At 46.4% G+C, this 14,152-nt stretch overlaps 1 protein-coding gene across 12 annotated transcripts in view; it reads left to right on the plus strand.

Moving 5' to 3' along the window:
* The window catches only part of FRMD4A (FERM domain containing 4A), a 545,903-nt gene that overhangs the window by 412,630 nt on the left and 119,121 nt on the right, over positions 1-14,152 (plus strand). For all 12 annotated transcript variants that reach the window (XM_038383022.2, XM_043498286.1, XM_043498253.1 and 9 more), the window contains one exon: positions 4,290-4,384. In XM_038383022.2, coding sequence (XP_038238950.1) covers positions 4,290-4,384 — 95 coding nt within the window. The remainder of the gene's footprint in view (positions 1-4,289; positions 4,385-14,152) is intronic.

Here is a 14,152-nt window from a genome sequence, read left to right on the forward strand (position 1 = left end):
CAGGGAAGGAAGGGGCTCATTCCATTGCACTAAAAAGGCCAATAACCTTGCGCAGCTGTGACAAGGTTTAGGATGACTGAGGAAAGTAATCTTGGAGAGCACTAGTAGGACTTAACTTTAGTCTTAAGCCTCTGCAGGGATGCTGAGCCAGTAACTAACCTGGCTCGGAGCCAAGGCCATCTCTGCATCTATTGTTCTTTTCCTTATCTGCCAAGACAAGGGTTATCCCAACTTATCTGATACAGCAGTTTTTTTAAAGAGACCCACCCAATAGCTGGAAGTAGTCTCCCCTCTACTTCTCTCTCCCTCCACTCCTCTACCCCCCCCCCCCGCCCGCCCGGCCCCTCCTGACCCACTGCAGCAAAGGGCCAAGAAGGACATTTTGGTTTTGTCAAGGGTGTTGGGTCAGAAGAATACAGAGCAAGCAACCTGGGAGCAAGTGAGGGAGGCGGAAACCCCAGTGCACACCTCACTGGACAACATCATGAGTAGTATCAGTCGGATGCTTCCACTCTGCAGAAATAATGAGCAAACACTTTGCATTTACTCAGATTAGTGGAGCTCCCCGAGGATGACGGGTAAATGGTAGTAGCACTAGCAACTGTGGCCGCTGCCACGCAAAGTGGGAGGCGCTTGATGCCCCGCAGGACCAGGAGTGCCTATTTCTGGTCATTTATTTAGCACTCCTTTTATTTTCTCTGCCCAGTGAAACACCAAATCTGACCTCCCCACTACTTCCTGCCCTAGGGAGTAGGGAGGTGTCATGTCACCACATCTCATGCTTGGTTCTGCCCTGGCAGGTAGCATGGCCGCTGAGGCTGACATCTGGCTTCTCTGCTCGGCCGCATAATGGCTCCTTTATCGAATATCTGCGTGGTAGCAGAGCAGCAGCTGCCAGGCGGTGCCAGGGGCAGAGCTCAGGGCTGCAATCTATGCCATTGTGGGGAGCCTGCTTCACCTGGCCTCAATCAATGGCCGTGGCTGCACAGACAGTGCCGTCACCACACACGTGCTTTGTCAAGTCATCATTGAATCGTAGGAAAACAGAAAAGCCTTTCTCCTCTTCCGCTGCCACCGGCTGGCTGCATACGACTCTGAGGACTGCTGCGTGTGCCCCTGTGCAGGGAGGGGGATGGAAAAGGACCCAAGGGAGGTTCCATTTAGGTGAGGCAGGCATGGGGGGAGGGGTTATCAGCATTCAAATTTAAATGAAATGACCTTTTTTACTACTCTGTCCTGCCACTGATCCTCCTAATCTGAGGTGGGTGTGATGAAGTATTAAGCTGTCTCTGTGTATCCATCTAGGTACTCGTATAGCCCCCAGCACCATAGTGTCCAAGCATCAGACAATTAATGGATTTTATCCTCCCAACACCCCTCTGCAGTAGGAAAATATCACCCCCATTTTACAGAGGGGGAGCAGAGAGACAAAGCGATTTGGCCAAGATCAGGCATAAGAAGATCTGAGTCAAGAACTGAAGTTAGGTCCCTGGAGACCCATTCCACTCCCTTATCAACTAGGCCATCCTTCCTGTCCAGTAACTCAGGCCCTCTCTATACGTGGGGAACAAACTGTTAGAGCTACAGCCACATCTGAACATAGCTGTTGCTGTTTCGTTATTTCTGTTGTGGTGGGACCTAAAAACCACAGGCAAAGATCAAGGCCCCACTGTGCTAGTCTCTGTACAGAGAAGTAATCCCTACTCTAGATGCCAGGATGTAATGGGTGGACAAAACAGATGAACTGTTGTAGGATGAGGTAACAATTAAATAAACACACCAACAGATGTCTTAGGCTGCCACTTGCCTCACCAATACCAGTGAGCTATGGGCTTCGTGGCAGAGGTAAGTTTTAAGGAAGTATTTCAGAGGATAAGGTAATGGCTCTATGAGTGCAGCAATAACTGGACTCTGCCTAGTGTGGGCTGCAGGAGGGTATGGGAGAGGTTATTGTGGGTAAGGCATAGGACTAGGCATTGGGACACCATGGTTCTCCCAGCTCTGCCACGTATTTCCTATACAACCATGGTCAAATCACTCAATTTCTCCAGGCTCGATTCATCCCTGGTGTAACTCTGTTGACTCCAACACTTAGCTGACTTGAGTTATGTTAACCAAGCCTGCCAATTGCTGCACTGTAACTGGGTCTTCCAAAACAGTAGGATTTGCCGTGTAGACAGGGCCACAATCCGTATCAACAGTGGTCAGGGAAACTGTGCTAGTAGCCACTGGCCATAACCATGTTTTAATGCTGCTGTCACTAACAGAACTTTGGTCCCACAGGCCTTGTTTACAGTAGTCTTTTTTTCCCCAAAATTTCCCACTATTGCTAACATTGGCATAGCTCCTCCAGTACTATCAACAGTAGGAGTGCTAGTCTATGTAAGACCACAGTGACATGGTGGTAAACACTAGTGGCTTCCAGTGCCTTGTCTATACTAGAGCGCCTGCCACCACTGGAGCTGCTATGGTAGGAAATTTTAGGAGGAAAGGACTAATTGTAGACATAAACTGGGCGAATAAGGCATACAATGCAAAAGGGTCTCCTCACATTGCTTCAGGAGTGCTAGGTACACACCTCCTTTGGTGAACCTCAGTGGTAAAATTGGATTTGATGCTCCTGTGAAAGCTAGTTTGCAAACATGCCTTTGTTTCTGCACTTTTCTCCCAAGACCCTAACCCCGATGACACAATCTCACCTATAAACAATGAGAGGACCTAGCAGGCAACAGTTTTGTTCTGTCATCACAACTGATGTGCTTCTCATTTTGTCCCACACCCCCGATCTCCTGATGCTACGGTTTTTATTAATGTCATAAGCCTAGATAACATGACAGTGTCAGAAACCAGAGGGGTAGCTGTGTTAGTCTGGTATCCACAAAAACGAGGAGTCTGGTGGCACCTTAAAGACTAACAGATTTATTTGGGTATACGCTTTCGTGGGTTAAAAAACTCCACTTCTTCAGATGAAGTGTTTTTTTACCCATGAAAGCTTATGCCCAAATAAATCAGATTGTCAGAAAAGTGCTTTTAAAGGTTACTCAATAAAAAAGCTCTGGAAACGAAGATAAGAAAGCTGGGCATGGTGAGTCTGAAGTAAAGACAACCAATTAAGGCATGTTCTGTCTACAAATAAATGAAGACAAGATCTAAAGAAGACAGGGACCAACTATTTTCATTAGTCCACAAGGAGAAAAATCTTGCTTAAAAGAGCTGCTGCAATTAGAAGACTGCTTAAATACTGGAGTGGAACAATCCCATAGGGAGGCTATCGAATCGATATTCTGGTTTGACTGCATACCTATATAACGGGATAGTTTGGCAGTAATGATAGATATAGCATCCCTACAATGCTGCTGGATATAGTCAAAGACCCAGCAAGAGATCCTATCCACCCTTACTGATTCTGTAAGTGTCCACTAAGAGTTCCTATGCTTTGCTAGCCCTAGCGTAATAATCATGAGCAGAGGTTGTTAACAGAGCAGTGCCCAGTGAAAACTGGATGCGAGTCACCCGATTTCAGGTTTTGCTATTGACACTCAGCCAGAGTCAAAGATTTTCAAAAGGGGCCCACTTTCAAGTAAACAGAGGACATTGGTCTTCAGACCCGCCATTGCAGCACTGCATTTGTTCATAGTGTTACCTTCTCACATACTTAACTTGTCATCTCTTTGGGAGATCTTTTTGTTGTGCATGTGTACATTGCTTAGTACAATGAGGCTCTGATCCCTGCTTAGGGCCTCTAGTCGCTACTGCAACACAAATAATTAATTAGTTTTTCTTTAAATGACTACTTGATTTTGACTTCCAGTGCTACAGAGTGCTGACCACTCACAACTCCCATTCACTTCATGAGGTCAGCAGAAGTTGAGGGTGCTCAGAATCTTTCAGGACGTAAATTACCTTATAGAACCAGGCCCTTTGAAGGATTTTCATTACTGGCTCCAGATACGAGGATATTGTGTCATGGCTGCCATCTAGGTAGACACACTGGGGATTGAAGCAGGAGCTTCCAGAGCTAAAAGCATGAATTGCTACAGCTAAAGAGCCAACGCTCCCTAGCTATCCCTAGAACAGAGTCCTATTCTATGTGGATCAGGCACAGAGGAAGACCCATGACACACACTCACCAATGGGTGACACTTGCATTCTATTCCAGCCCCTCTCGACAGGACTGTCCCTTAGCGAGTCTGTGTGAGGGTGTAAGAGATTTCACTGCTTGTACTAGGGAGCATCAAGGGAGTATATCAAACCTAACCTCATGGATCACTTTCTTTCCTTCCTTCCAGCCAAAGCTTCTGGCCAAGGAGCTGCTCGACCTGGTGGCATCTCATTTCAACCTGAAGGAGAAAGAATACTTTGGAATTGCCTTCACAGATGAAACGTAAGTGCCACAATAGAAATGCCGGGAAGCAACTCTTAGATCATGAGAAAGTTAAATGTCATCTCTCCACACCATACACAAGGGGCAGCATGAAGGTCTATTTACCACTTAAGCCCTTAACACAAGGCCTATGGGGCTAGGGAATTACATAGGTGCATAAGCCTCATACTGCACCGGGCCGGGGGAGAATGTCATTTATTGTGAATCAATCATTGTCTGCGATGCACGGAGACATTAACGATCCCATCCTAGTCAAATGTTAAATGAGCTCTTGACATTTGGCATTGGCAAAAGGTCAGTTTAAGCAGTCTTTGATTTAAAATCCAGTTGCTTCTTCACAATCGTTATCAGTACAACAGAACTGTATAATTAACATGTTAACAGGTTTATGCAGTCAGGCAGGTTCAACAGTAATGATAAATGATTTGAGGGACAGAGAAAAAATCCTTTGAAATCACACTGTCCCAGTCATTTTAGGGCCTACATCAATGTTTCTTAAAAAAGAAAGGGGGAGTGGGTGGAGGGAGAAATGAAGGGGTTGCAAACTTTATTAAATAGAGATGTTTTCATGAGTGTTTAAAGTAAAGAATTAGTGAAAATAGGGCTTTGGACTCCCTGAGCTATGATGAAACCCAAATACAACACCCCTGGAATGTGCCAGAGAATCAGAAAACAAAAGTTGAAGATCACAGTGTTGTCTTCTCTTGGTGCTTTTCATGAAGCTCAAGCTCCTGGAGTAATGTGATGATATCAGAACTGCAGCTTTCATTTTAAAAAAAGGACATCTCTGGCCCTTACGGTTTTAGAGAAAAGCTTGAAAACATGAGCTCTAGTAGCTCAAAAGCAAGAAGGCAAATAAATACTCAACAGTGGGTAGACAGCTAGCGTGCTGTGGCCACTCTTTAGCATGCTGACTAGTACTGTCTTAGTGTGCTCCCTCTCTGTTTGGTAGCCACCTGTTGGTTCTTGTCTTATACTTAGATTGTAAGGTCCTCAGGGCAGGGTCTATCCTTTTGTTCTATGTTTGCACAGCACCTAGCACTGCAGGGCTCTGGCCTATAATTGGGCCCCCTAAGTTTTATCACGGTACAAATAATAAAAAGGATCCCATAGGTATTATTTTTAAAATGTCATGATTTTTAAGCCAGTCTATGGTTTTTGAACATTTGGGGTTGGGAATGCTGCTATCACTAGTAAATGCAACTAGCCAACCCAGTTTCACTTTCCTGGATGAATGGCAAGCAGAATAGATGGTGCAAGAAATGAGGTAGGGGTCCTGTGGAAAGATAATAATACACATGCATCAGGGGGCTATATTAAGGGGGTGTTGTACACTACAGATCTACCGTTGTTATCCTGTTCCCATGCCCAAGTGGCTTATGGAGCCTCTGTGGAGTACAGGTCTGTAGTCTGCAAAAGAGCCATGATCCAGCAAAGCCCTAATTCACAGGTGTAACTTCAATCATGCGAGTGAGTAGCAATGGGATACTCATGCTCAAAGTTACACATATGCTGGATTGGGGCCTGAATAAGGATCACCTGTTTGTGGGCCCAGAATCCTGCCTCGCTCAGGCACGGATTTCACAGCTGGTGAAGATCTTTTCAGCCTTGGGGAGGTTGACAGAGTTTGTGCTTAAAAGAAGAGAAACAGGAGACCGTGTTCCCTTACTATTTGCTCCGTGTGTTGTTCTGAGAGGGAATCAATCCCTTTACCAGAGCTGGTGAGCCACTCCATGTGCATTGCCCCAGGGGGAAATAGAGTCAGAGAGGACCAGCTGGTGCCGTTATTCTCAGGATAAAGGTAGTGGCACTATTTAAAAAGGGAAAATACATTGCAAGACAGATAGGGATTGAAAATGTTTAATCAGTCTCATAGGCACTAACTGGGGAAAGTGGGGGTCACTGTCTACACCCACTGTCATGTGGGGGTGGGATTCCCCTGGGAGCATGGGCAGATATTAAAGAGGAGGTGGTGTATCAACTAGGTATACAGGCAGACATCTCAGACTCACCTGGGAAAACTAGGCTTTAAAAAAAGTCCAGTGGGATTAAAGGTCTAGGTTACAGAAGGGGAAAGTGCAAGAGACTGACGAATGTTGTCAAGCAAAGTGCTCAGAGCTTTGGAGAGCATCTGAGATGGAAATGATGCTGTCTGGATGATCACTGTCTAGACTAGGATTTCAAGATGGGATGCTAGATCCTGGTTGCTAGCTCGATGATACTAACACCTTCTAAAAAGCTAGTCAAGATAAAGTAAGATGTACTGCAACAGGTGCTACACTGACCGAGTTAAGGCCTGGGGGCTTTCTTAGATCAAGCAAGCTAACACAATCTAGTGACACACCCTTAAATCCTAGCTTAGCCAAAGCCTGGTCTGCAGACCGTCACTGCCCCTCAGTGAGTGCTAACCCATTTCAGCAAGGCTTCTTGCCTACTGGGGAAATAATTACTTTTCTTTTTAACTAGTGTATGCATTGTTTTCCCCCTCAATATTAATACTTTTGCCAATAGGGGTCACAGCCAGTGAAATGTAATAATGACTGCCTTTTTGGGTGTATTTGGCCAAATAAAATCATGTCATTAAGGCACTGGGCTGGGACTTGGGAGATTTGGGTTTCATTCCCTGCTCTGCCACAGGCTTCCTGTGAGTGACTGTGGGCAAGTCACTTAGATTCATAGATACTAAGGTCAGAAGGGACCACTCTGATCATCTAGTCCGACCTCCTGCACAGCGCAGGCCACAGAATCTCACCCACCCACTCCTATGAAAAACCTCACCCATGTCTGAGCTATTGAAGTCCTCAAATCATGGTTCAAAACTTCAAGGAGCAGAGAAGCCTCCCTCCAGTCAACCATGCCCCATGCTACAGAGGAAGGCAAAAAAACCTCCAGGGCCTTTCCAATCTGCCCTGGAGGAAAACTCCCTCCCGACCCCAAACATGGCAATCAGCCAAACCCTGAGCACATGGGCAAGATTCACCAGCCAGATACCCAGGAAAGAATTTTCTATAGTAAATCAGATCCCATCCATCTAATATCCCATCTCAGGGGATTTGGCCTATTTACCCTGAATATTTAAAGATAAATTACTTACCAAAATCCCATTATCCCATCATACCATCTCCTCCATAAACTTATAGAGTAGAATCTTAAAGCCAGATAGATCTTTTGCCCCCACTGCTTCCCTTGGAAGGTTATTCCAAAACTTCACTCCTCTGATGGTTAAAAACCTTCGTCTGATTTCAAGTCTAAACTTCCTGGTGGCCAGTTTATACCCATTTGTTCTTGTGTCCACATTGGTGCTGAGCTTAAATAATTCCTCTCCCTCTCCTATATTTATCCCTCTGATATAATCTCTGACTTAATCTCCCTGAGCTTCAGTTCCTCCAGCTGTAAAATGGCGATAACTTTTTAAGATCCCTTTGCCCACCCTCTGTTTAGATTGTAACCTTTTAGGGGAAGGGACTGTCTCGCACTACACGTTTGGGCAACACCTAGTACAACGGGGCCCTGGTATTGGACAGGGCTCCTGGGCAGCTACTAATACAACCAGGAATCATTTAATTCTGAACATTTCTGCAACATTGACTCCAGGAGCTGTCCCTGGTTTTCCTCCCTGACATACAATTTCTCTGACTCTAGGAGTTCACTTCCTTGCATGAAGCTTATGCTGGCTGAGGCAGAATAGGTTCTGGTTCATAAATATCGTCCAAGGTTGGCTTAGCTGCAGTTTTAGAAAGGGGAAAAAGCAATGAAGTATTACAGCGATTCTTTAATTTAAGAGTATAAAGCTCTACGAGAGTAAGTTATTTAGGAATGATTTGGACTGGGAATATTATGACAACCTGAGAAGAAAATCAATAGGAACAACCTTTGTGCTGGTGACTTAATAGTTTCTTCTGATAATATAGGGTCATTACTGCATTCAGCGTGACTGAAATTAGATTGTCAGGCTATTATGGGGGTATTTTAATGGTCATAGAAATGCTTTACAGCATTAACCATTAGCTGAAGATCAGCAAGGTCAAAACGATGGCATCTTTATGGCAGGTCAGATACCTGGGGCCAAATACCAACCCTGATATAAAGCCACTGAAGTTACGATTTGGCTGATTGGATAGGAAGGATGGTCTTGTGCTGAAGGCACTGGACATGGGGGGAAAATGGCATTTTTTTGAATTCCTGAGATTGTGACTCTCCACTAACCCTCTTTCCTTTAACATCAACATTTCCGAAGTTCATTAAAGTAAAATCTTTGTTCCTCAAGAGAAGTTGAATTCTGGTCATTGCAGTCAAGCCTTAGAGCTGGGTGCAGGTCTGCATCAGGGGTTGTTCAGCCCCTACAAAACTGCAGGTTATTCCCACGGCATGCTGTTCCCCATTTCCTGTTGCAGGACCTGATCCCACGCCCACTGAAGTCATTGGGTTTTGAAGCAGGCCCCTAACCTCTTACCAGAGTGGGTCCAGCTGAGCAAGGGGAGCCACCTCAGCCACATCGCATAGGATAAAAACGTGTATTGGAACCCTCCAGTACCAGGGCATAAACTAACCACTAGTTGCCTGGTGCAGTGGTTCTCAACCCGTGGCCCAATTAGCACACAGCTGCGGCCCAGCTGTGTGTAGGGAAAAAAATCCAGGTCCTGGCTGCCTGACCCCATGCACAGCGAGTTCCAGAATCCAGATCCCATCTGCCCAATCTGTATACAGCAGGGTCTGTGCAGTGATGAGCAGCCAAAATCTTAACCAGTTCCCTCCTCACCCCCCGAGGGGGTCGTTGCCCACCCCCGCCCCCCAGGACCCCAGCCCCATCCACCCCCATCCCAACTGCCGCCAGATCTGGGTAGGAGGGTCTCGTGGGCCACCGTAGTGGGTGCCCACCCACCCCTAAGAGCCAGAAGGACCTGCAGGGGGCGAGTCCCGGCGGTTCTTACCTGGGGCAGCTCCCAGGAAGCATCTAGCAGGTCCCTCTGGCTCCTAGGGGTGGGGGAGCATAGCTAGGGGGGATCTGGGGAGTGGCTACTCCCCCACTGATCACATCAAAAGTGGCGCCTTAGGTGCTGACTCTGTGGGTACTCCGGGGCTGGAGCACCCACGGGGAAAATTTGGTGGGTGCAGAGCACCCACTGGCAGCTCCACGCCCCATGCCCAGCCCCAGCTCACCTCCGCTCCGCCTCCTCCCCTGAACCCACCACCCTGCTGTGCTTCTCCGCGCCCCAGCTTCCCATGAATCAGCTGTTCGGCGGGAAGCCGGGGAGGGCTGAGAAGCAGACCGCAGCTTCCCGCTCAGGCCGAGGGTGGCGGAGGTGAGCTGGGGCGGGGAGCGGTTCCCCTGCACGTGCCCCCCCCGGGTTACCAGCTGCAGCACGGGCAGCCCTCCTCACGCCCACCCCCCCGCCCGAGCTCACCTCCGCTTCCCTGGGCCCGAGTGTGAAGCTGCCCACCTGCTTCTCAGCCCCGGCTTCCCGCACAAACAGCTGATTCGTGGGAAGCCTGGGGGAGGTGGACGGTGGAGAAGCAGAGCGGCGCAGCGCATTCAGGGGAGGAGGTGGAGGCGGAGGGGAGGTGAGCTGGGGCAGGGTGGGGAGCTGCTGATGGGTGCTTTGTACCCACCAAATTTTCCCCTTGGGTGCTCGCGGAACAACCGGTTCTAAAAGGGCTTCTAAATTTAACAACCGGTTCTAGCGAACCGGTGCAAGCCAGCTGCAGCTCACCACTGGGTCTAGGGTCCCAGCTGCTCAGCCTCGTACTCGGCAGGGTCTGGGTCCCAGCTTCTTGGCCCCGCTCTGTGGAGAGGTCTCCGGGTTGGGGGCGCTGGGCATAGGGGTTTGTGGGGTGGTTTAGCGGGGGACACTGTGGTTCTCAACCTGCGGCCACGTAACACATTGTGGGCCACATATACGGCCCACAGTGATAAATAGGTTGAGAACAACTGGCCTGGATGAAGAAGAAATTTCCTCTGAAGCGTCTGGTACCGACCCGTCAGTGCTAGGATTATTATTTGTATTTCAGTAGTGCTGGAGGCTGTGCCAGGCTCTGTACAAACAGTACAAACTGTCCCTGCCTCAAAGAGCTTGAAGTCTAATTAGACGAGAGATCAAAGATGGGAGGGGAAACACAGGCACAGAGAGATAAAGTGACTTGATGAAGGTCACGTAGTGAATCAGCAGCTGAGCTCGGAAGAGGCCCCAGGTCTCTTGATACCTCATTCAGTGGCCCAGCCAATAGACCATGCAGCTCTTCTGAAATGGGCTACTAGTCCTAATCATTATGGCAGTTTCTATGTTACTGACTCCACTGTTGTACTGAATCTGCACCATGAATCCTGTGCAGCTTCCTAGACCCTCCGTCTCCCTCCCATGAGTTTTCCATCAAAGACAAGGATATAGCCCTAACTCTGGGGAAACATGGGCTTAATTTTAATAGGGTTCTGCTGTAGTAGTTGATGGCAGTTGCAATAATAATAATAATATAGAAATCCTACAGATTATTAGTGCAGTCAGGCCTTAATCCTGTCCTGCCGGAATGAATGGAAGTTTGACTTGAAAGGGAGGTAGGTCAAGCTATTAATCCACAGATCTCAAAGTGCTTTATGCACACTAAAAAAATGTAGATCCACTTGCTATAAAACTGGACACTAGACAGTACATCTTTATAACTGGATCCACCTTGAGGCAAAGTGTTCATTGACATGCTGCTTTCTATGGAAAACCCCGATGGGAGAAAATGGAAACTACTCTATGCAATTGCAAGTGCCCAGACTACATGCCAAAAAATCTATACTCAGTCCATAAAATAAATGTGCTCCATTTCTGTTTGCTACATATTTGTTATTGACACAGCAATTTAACTCCAATGCTTCTGTCATAAATAGAAAGGGAAGGGTAACCACCTTTCTGTATACACTGTTATAAAATCCCTCCTGGCCAGAGGCATCATCCTGTTACCTGTAAAGGGTTAAGAAGCTCAGCTAACCTGGCTGGCACCTGACCCAAAGGACCAATAAGGGAACAAGATACTTTCAAATCTTGGGGCGGGGGGAAGGCTTTGGTTTGTGCTCTTTGTTTACCTGGTTGTTCTCTCTTGGGCCTGAGAGAGGCCAGACAGAAATCCATCTTCTCCAACCCATCCTAATCCAAGTCTCCAATATTGCAACCAGTATAGGTAAACCAGGCAAGGCGGATTAATTTATCTTTTGTTTTATGTGAATTTTCCCTGTGTTAAGAGGGAGTTTATTCCTGTTTTCTGTAACTAAGGTTTTGCCCAGAGGGGGATCCTCTGTGTTTTGAATCTGAATACCCTGTAAAGTATTTTCCATCCTGATTTTACAGAGCTGATTCTTTTACCTTTTCTTTAATTAAAATTCTTCTTTTAAGAACCTGATTGATTTTTCATTGTTCTTAAGATCCAAGGATTGGGTCTGTGTTCACCTTTACAAATTGGTGAGGATTATAAGCAAGCCTTCCCCAGGAAAGGGGGTGTAGGGCTTGGGGGATATTTTAGGGGAAGATGTCTCCAAGTGGTTTCTTTCCCTGTTCTTTGTTTAAAACGCTTGGTGGTGGCAGCATATTGTTCAAGGACAAGGCAAAGTTTTTACCTTGGGGAAGTTTTTAACTTAAGCTGGTAAGAATAAGCTTAGGAGATCTTTCATGCAGGTCCCCACATCTGTACCCTAGAGTTCAGAGTGGGGAAGTAACCCTGACAGCTTCCAGGGACAACAACAAAAAATGACCTAGGTTTCAGAAAAGATTAACTAAATAATAATATACAAGCCCCTCTGTGACGGGGTAGAGCCTGTGCAGTTTGGACTATTACTGGTGATTCCACTGATGTAAATTCTTAAGCACAAAAACCAATGCAGATAAAGACAAAAGCTGTCACGTGCCTCTTATTAAATTGTATTGGAGAAGCGTTTCCTTGCTGGAGCATATCACGGGTTCTTTGTGCAAGCTGCTTAGTGGTTACTTAAAAACATCAAGACTAGTAGATATCTAGGCCAGATTCTGATGCCCTTAATTGTGTTGAATAGCATCTTTCTCCAGGAGTACAACAATGAGACCACTTGCGCAGTAAAGTGCTGTATGGCATATCAGAATCTGGCCCCTTGGTAGCCGGCAGCAGATTCTGGCAGCTGTTTTACACTTGTCAGAGGGTGCATGTGTGTGCTTGAAAAAGCAGAGGGTAAGTGGTGATCTGCTATAAGGCAGTCCTTGCTAAACATTTTAAGTGGTAACCGTGGATATCATTTCCCTTGTGAAAGAACAACAGAGTTCTTTGCACTTGGGTACAAGGGAGATGAGCATGTTAAAAATTGTTCGATGCACTAGTTTTGTGGCTGGCTTTCCTGCCTTCTCTTCTTGCCACCTCTTTGATACTCGTGCAATACAGGCAGCAATACACAGGGAATATTAAATATATATATTCTTTTGCACCGATTAACCCAGTTCCTTAGGCTAAAATGCAGATAGAATGATTCTTTCCAAAAGAAGCAACCACCTAAAGCTTATGGCTGTTTTCTGCCCTCAGTATTTTTGACTGTGGTTGGGGATTGTTGCACATGTAAGGCAAACTTGGATCTTCCCCTTGAAGAAACCCATAGGACTTACACAGCAAGTCCTCCATCAACACATTGATTTCAATAGGAGATTGGCTCCTGGTGTGTAATGCCATCAGATACTATGACCAACCTAGTAACACAGAGGCAACAGGAGAGGCTGCGGACAGATCGGTGGCCTTAGGGTTGCTCTTCCTTGCTTTTGATAGCGTTTTGTACATGGGCCCTAGTTTATTGAATGCTTGCTTTTTAACAGTTTAAGTAGTAATAGATACGCTTGTCTAATTTCAACCTCCTCATATAATGTGGCTTCTAAAGTCCAGTCTAAGTTTTAGCATCACTGGATTCATGTTTCACTTAAGGGATACTATAGATAAAAGAAAAAGGAGTACTGTAGCTTACAAAAGCTTATGCTCAAATAAATTTGTTAGTCTCTAAGGTGCCACAAGTACTCCTTTTCTTTTTGCAAATAGAGAATAACAGCTGGGAAAATGTGCATAAAAAAATAGTCCAAAATGTTCATAAGCGACTCATGATTTTGGGTGCCTCAGGCTTTCGGTGCCTAACTTGAGACACCTTAAAGGGGGCCCGATTTCTCAGAAGGTGCTGACCCCCCACCCTCTGAAAATCAGGCCTCTTTAAGGGCTCTTGAGCTGGGCACACACAATAACTAGTCATTTTTGAAAATCTTGGCCATAGTGTTTACACTGTGCATAGGGCACCCACTTGTGCTAGTCAGGGGCTGGGTGAGTGTTTCAATCCCTAGCACCCGTCACAAGCTTCCATTAACTGGAAAAAAAAAAAACATTGAACAAACTTTGAAAAAACACACAGGCTGAAATCACAAGCAGAGAAAGTTTGGGAACTTGAATTGGGTTTGTAGCTCAAACAAAAACATTTTGAGAGGGAAGGTTCAGAAAGGTGAACCTCACAGAATGTGGAGACTGTCCCTAGTTGAGACAGGCAGGGAGAGCAATGGTAGAACTCTAGGGAAATTGGCACAAAAAGATTGTAATTGCCCTAGTTCCTCATGGATAGTAACTACTGTGGCAAATTGCCAGCACTATTTTGATGGGTCTCACACTTTCTCTTCTTGGGGAGGGTTCAGGGCACTATTTCTTGCCCCTGAACTAGAGTATTAACTGCCCCCCTAGCATCCTAGAGGAGGGGAGTGGAGAGGGATGGGCTCACCCTCTACTCCAGGTCCCAGCCCAGGG

The sequence above is a fragment of the Dermochelys coriacea genome, chromosome 1 (assembly GCF_009764565.3).
Source record: "Dermochelys coriacea isolate rDerCor1 chromosome 1, rDerCor1.pri.v4, whole genome shotgun sequence".
In the NCBI taxonomy this organism is placed as follows: Eukaryota; Metazoa; Chordata; order Testudines; family Dermochelyidae; genus Dermochelys; species Dermochelys coriacea.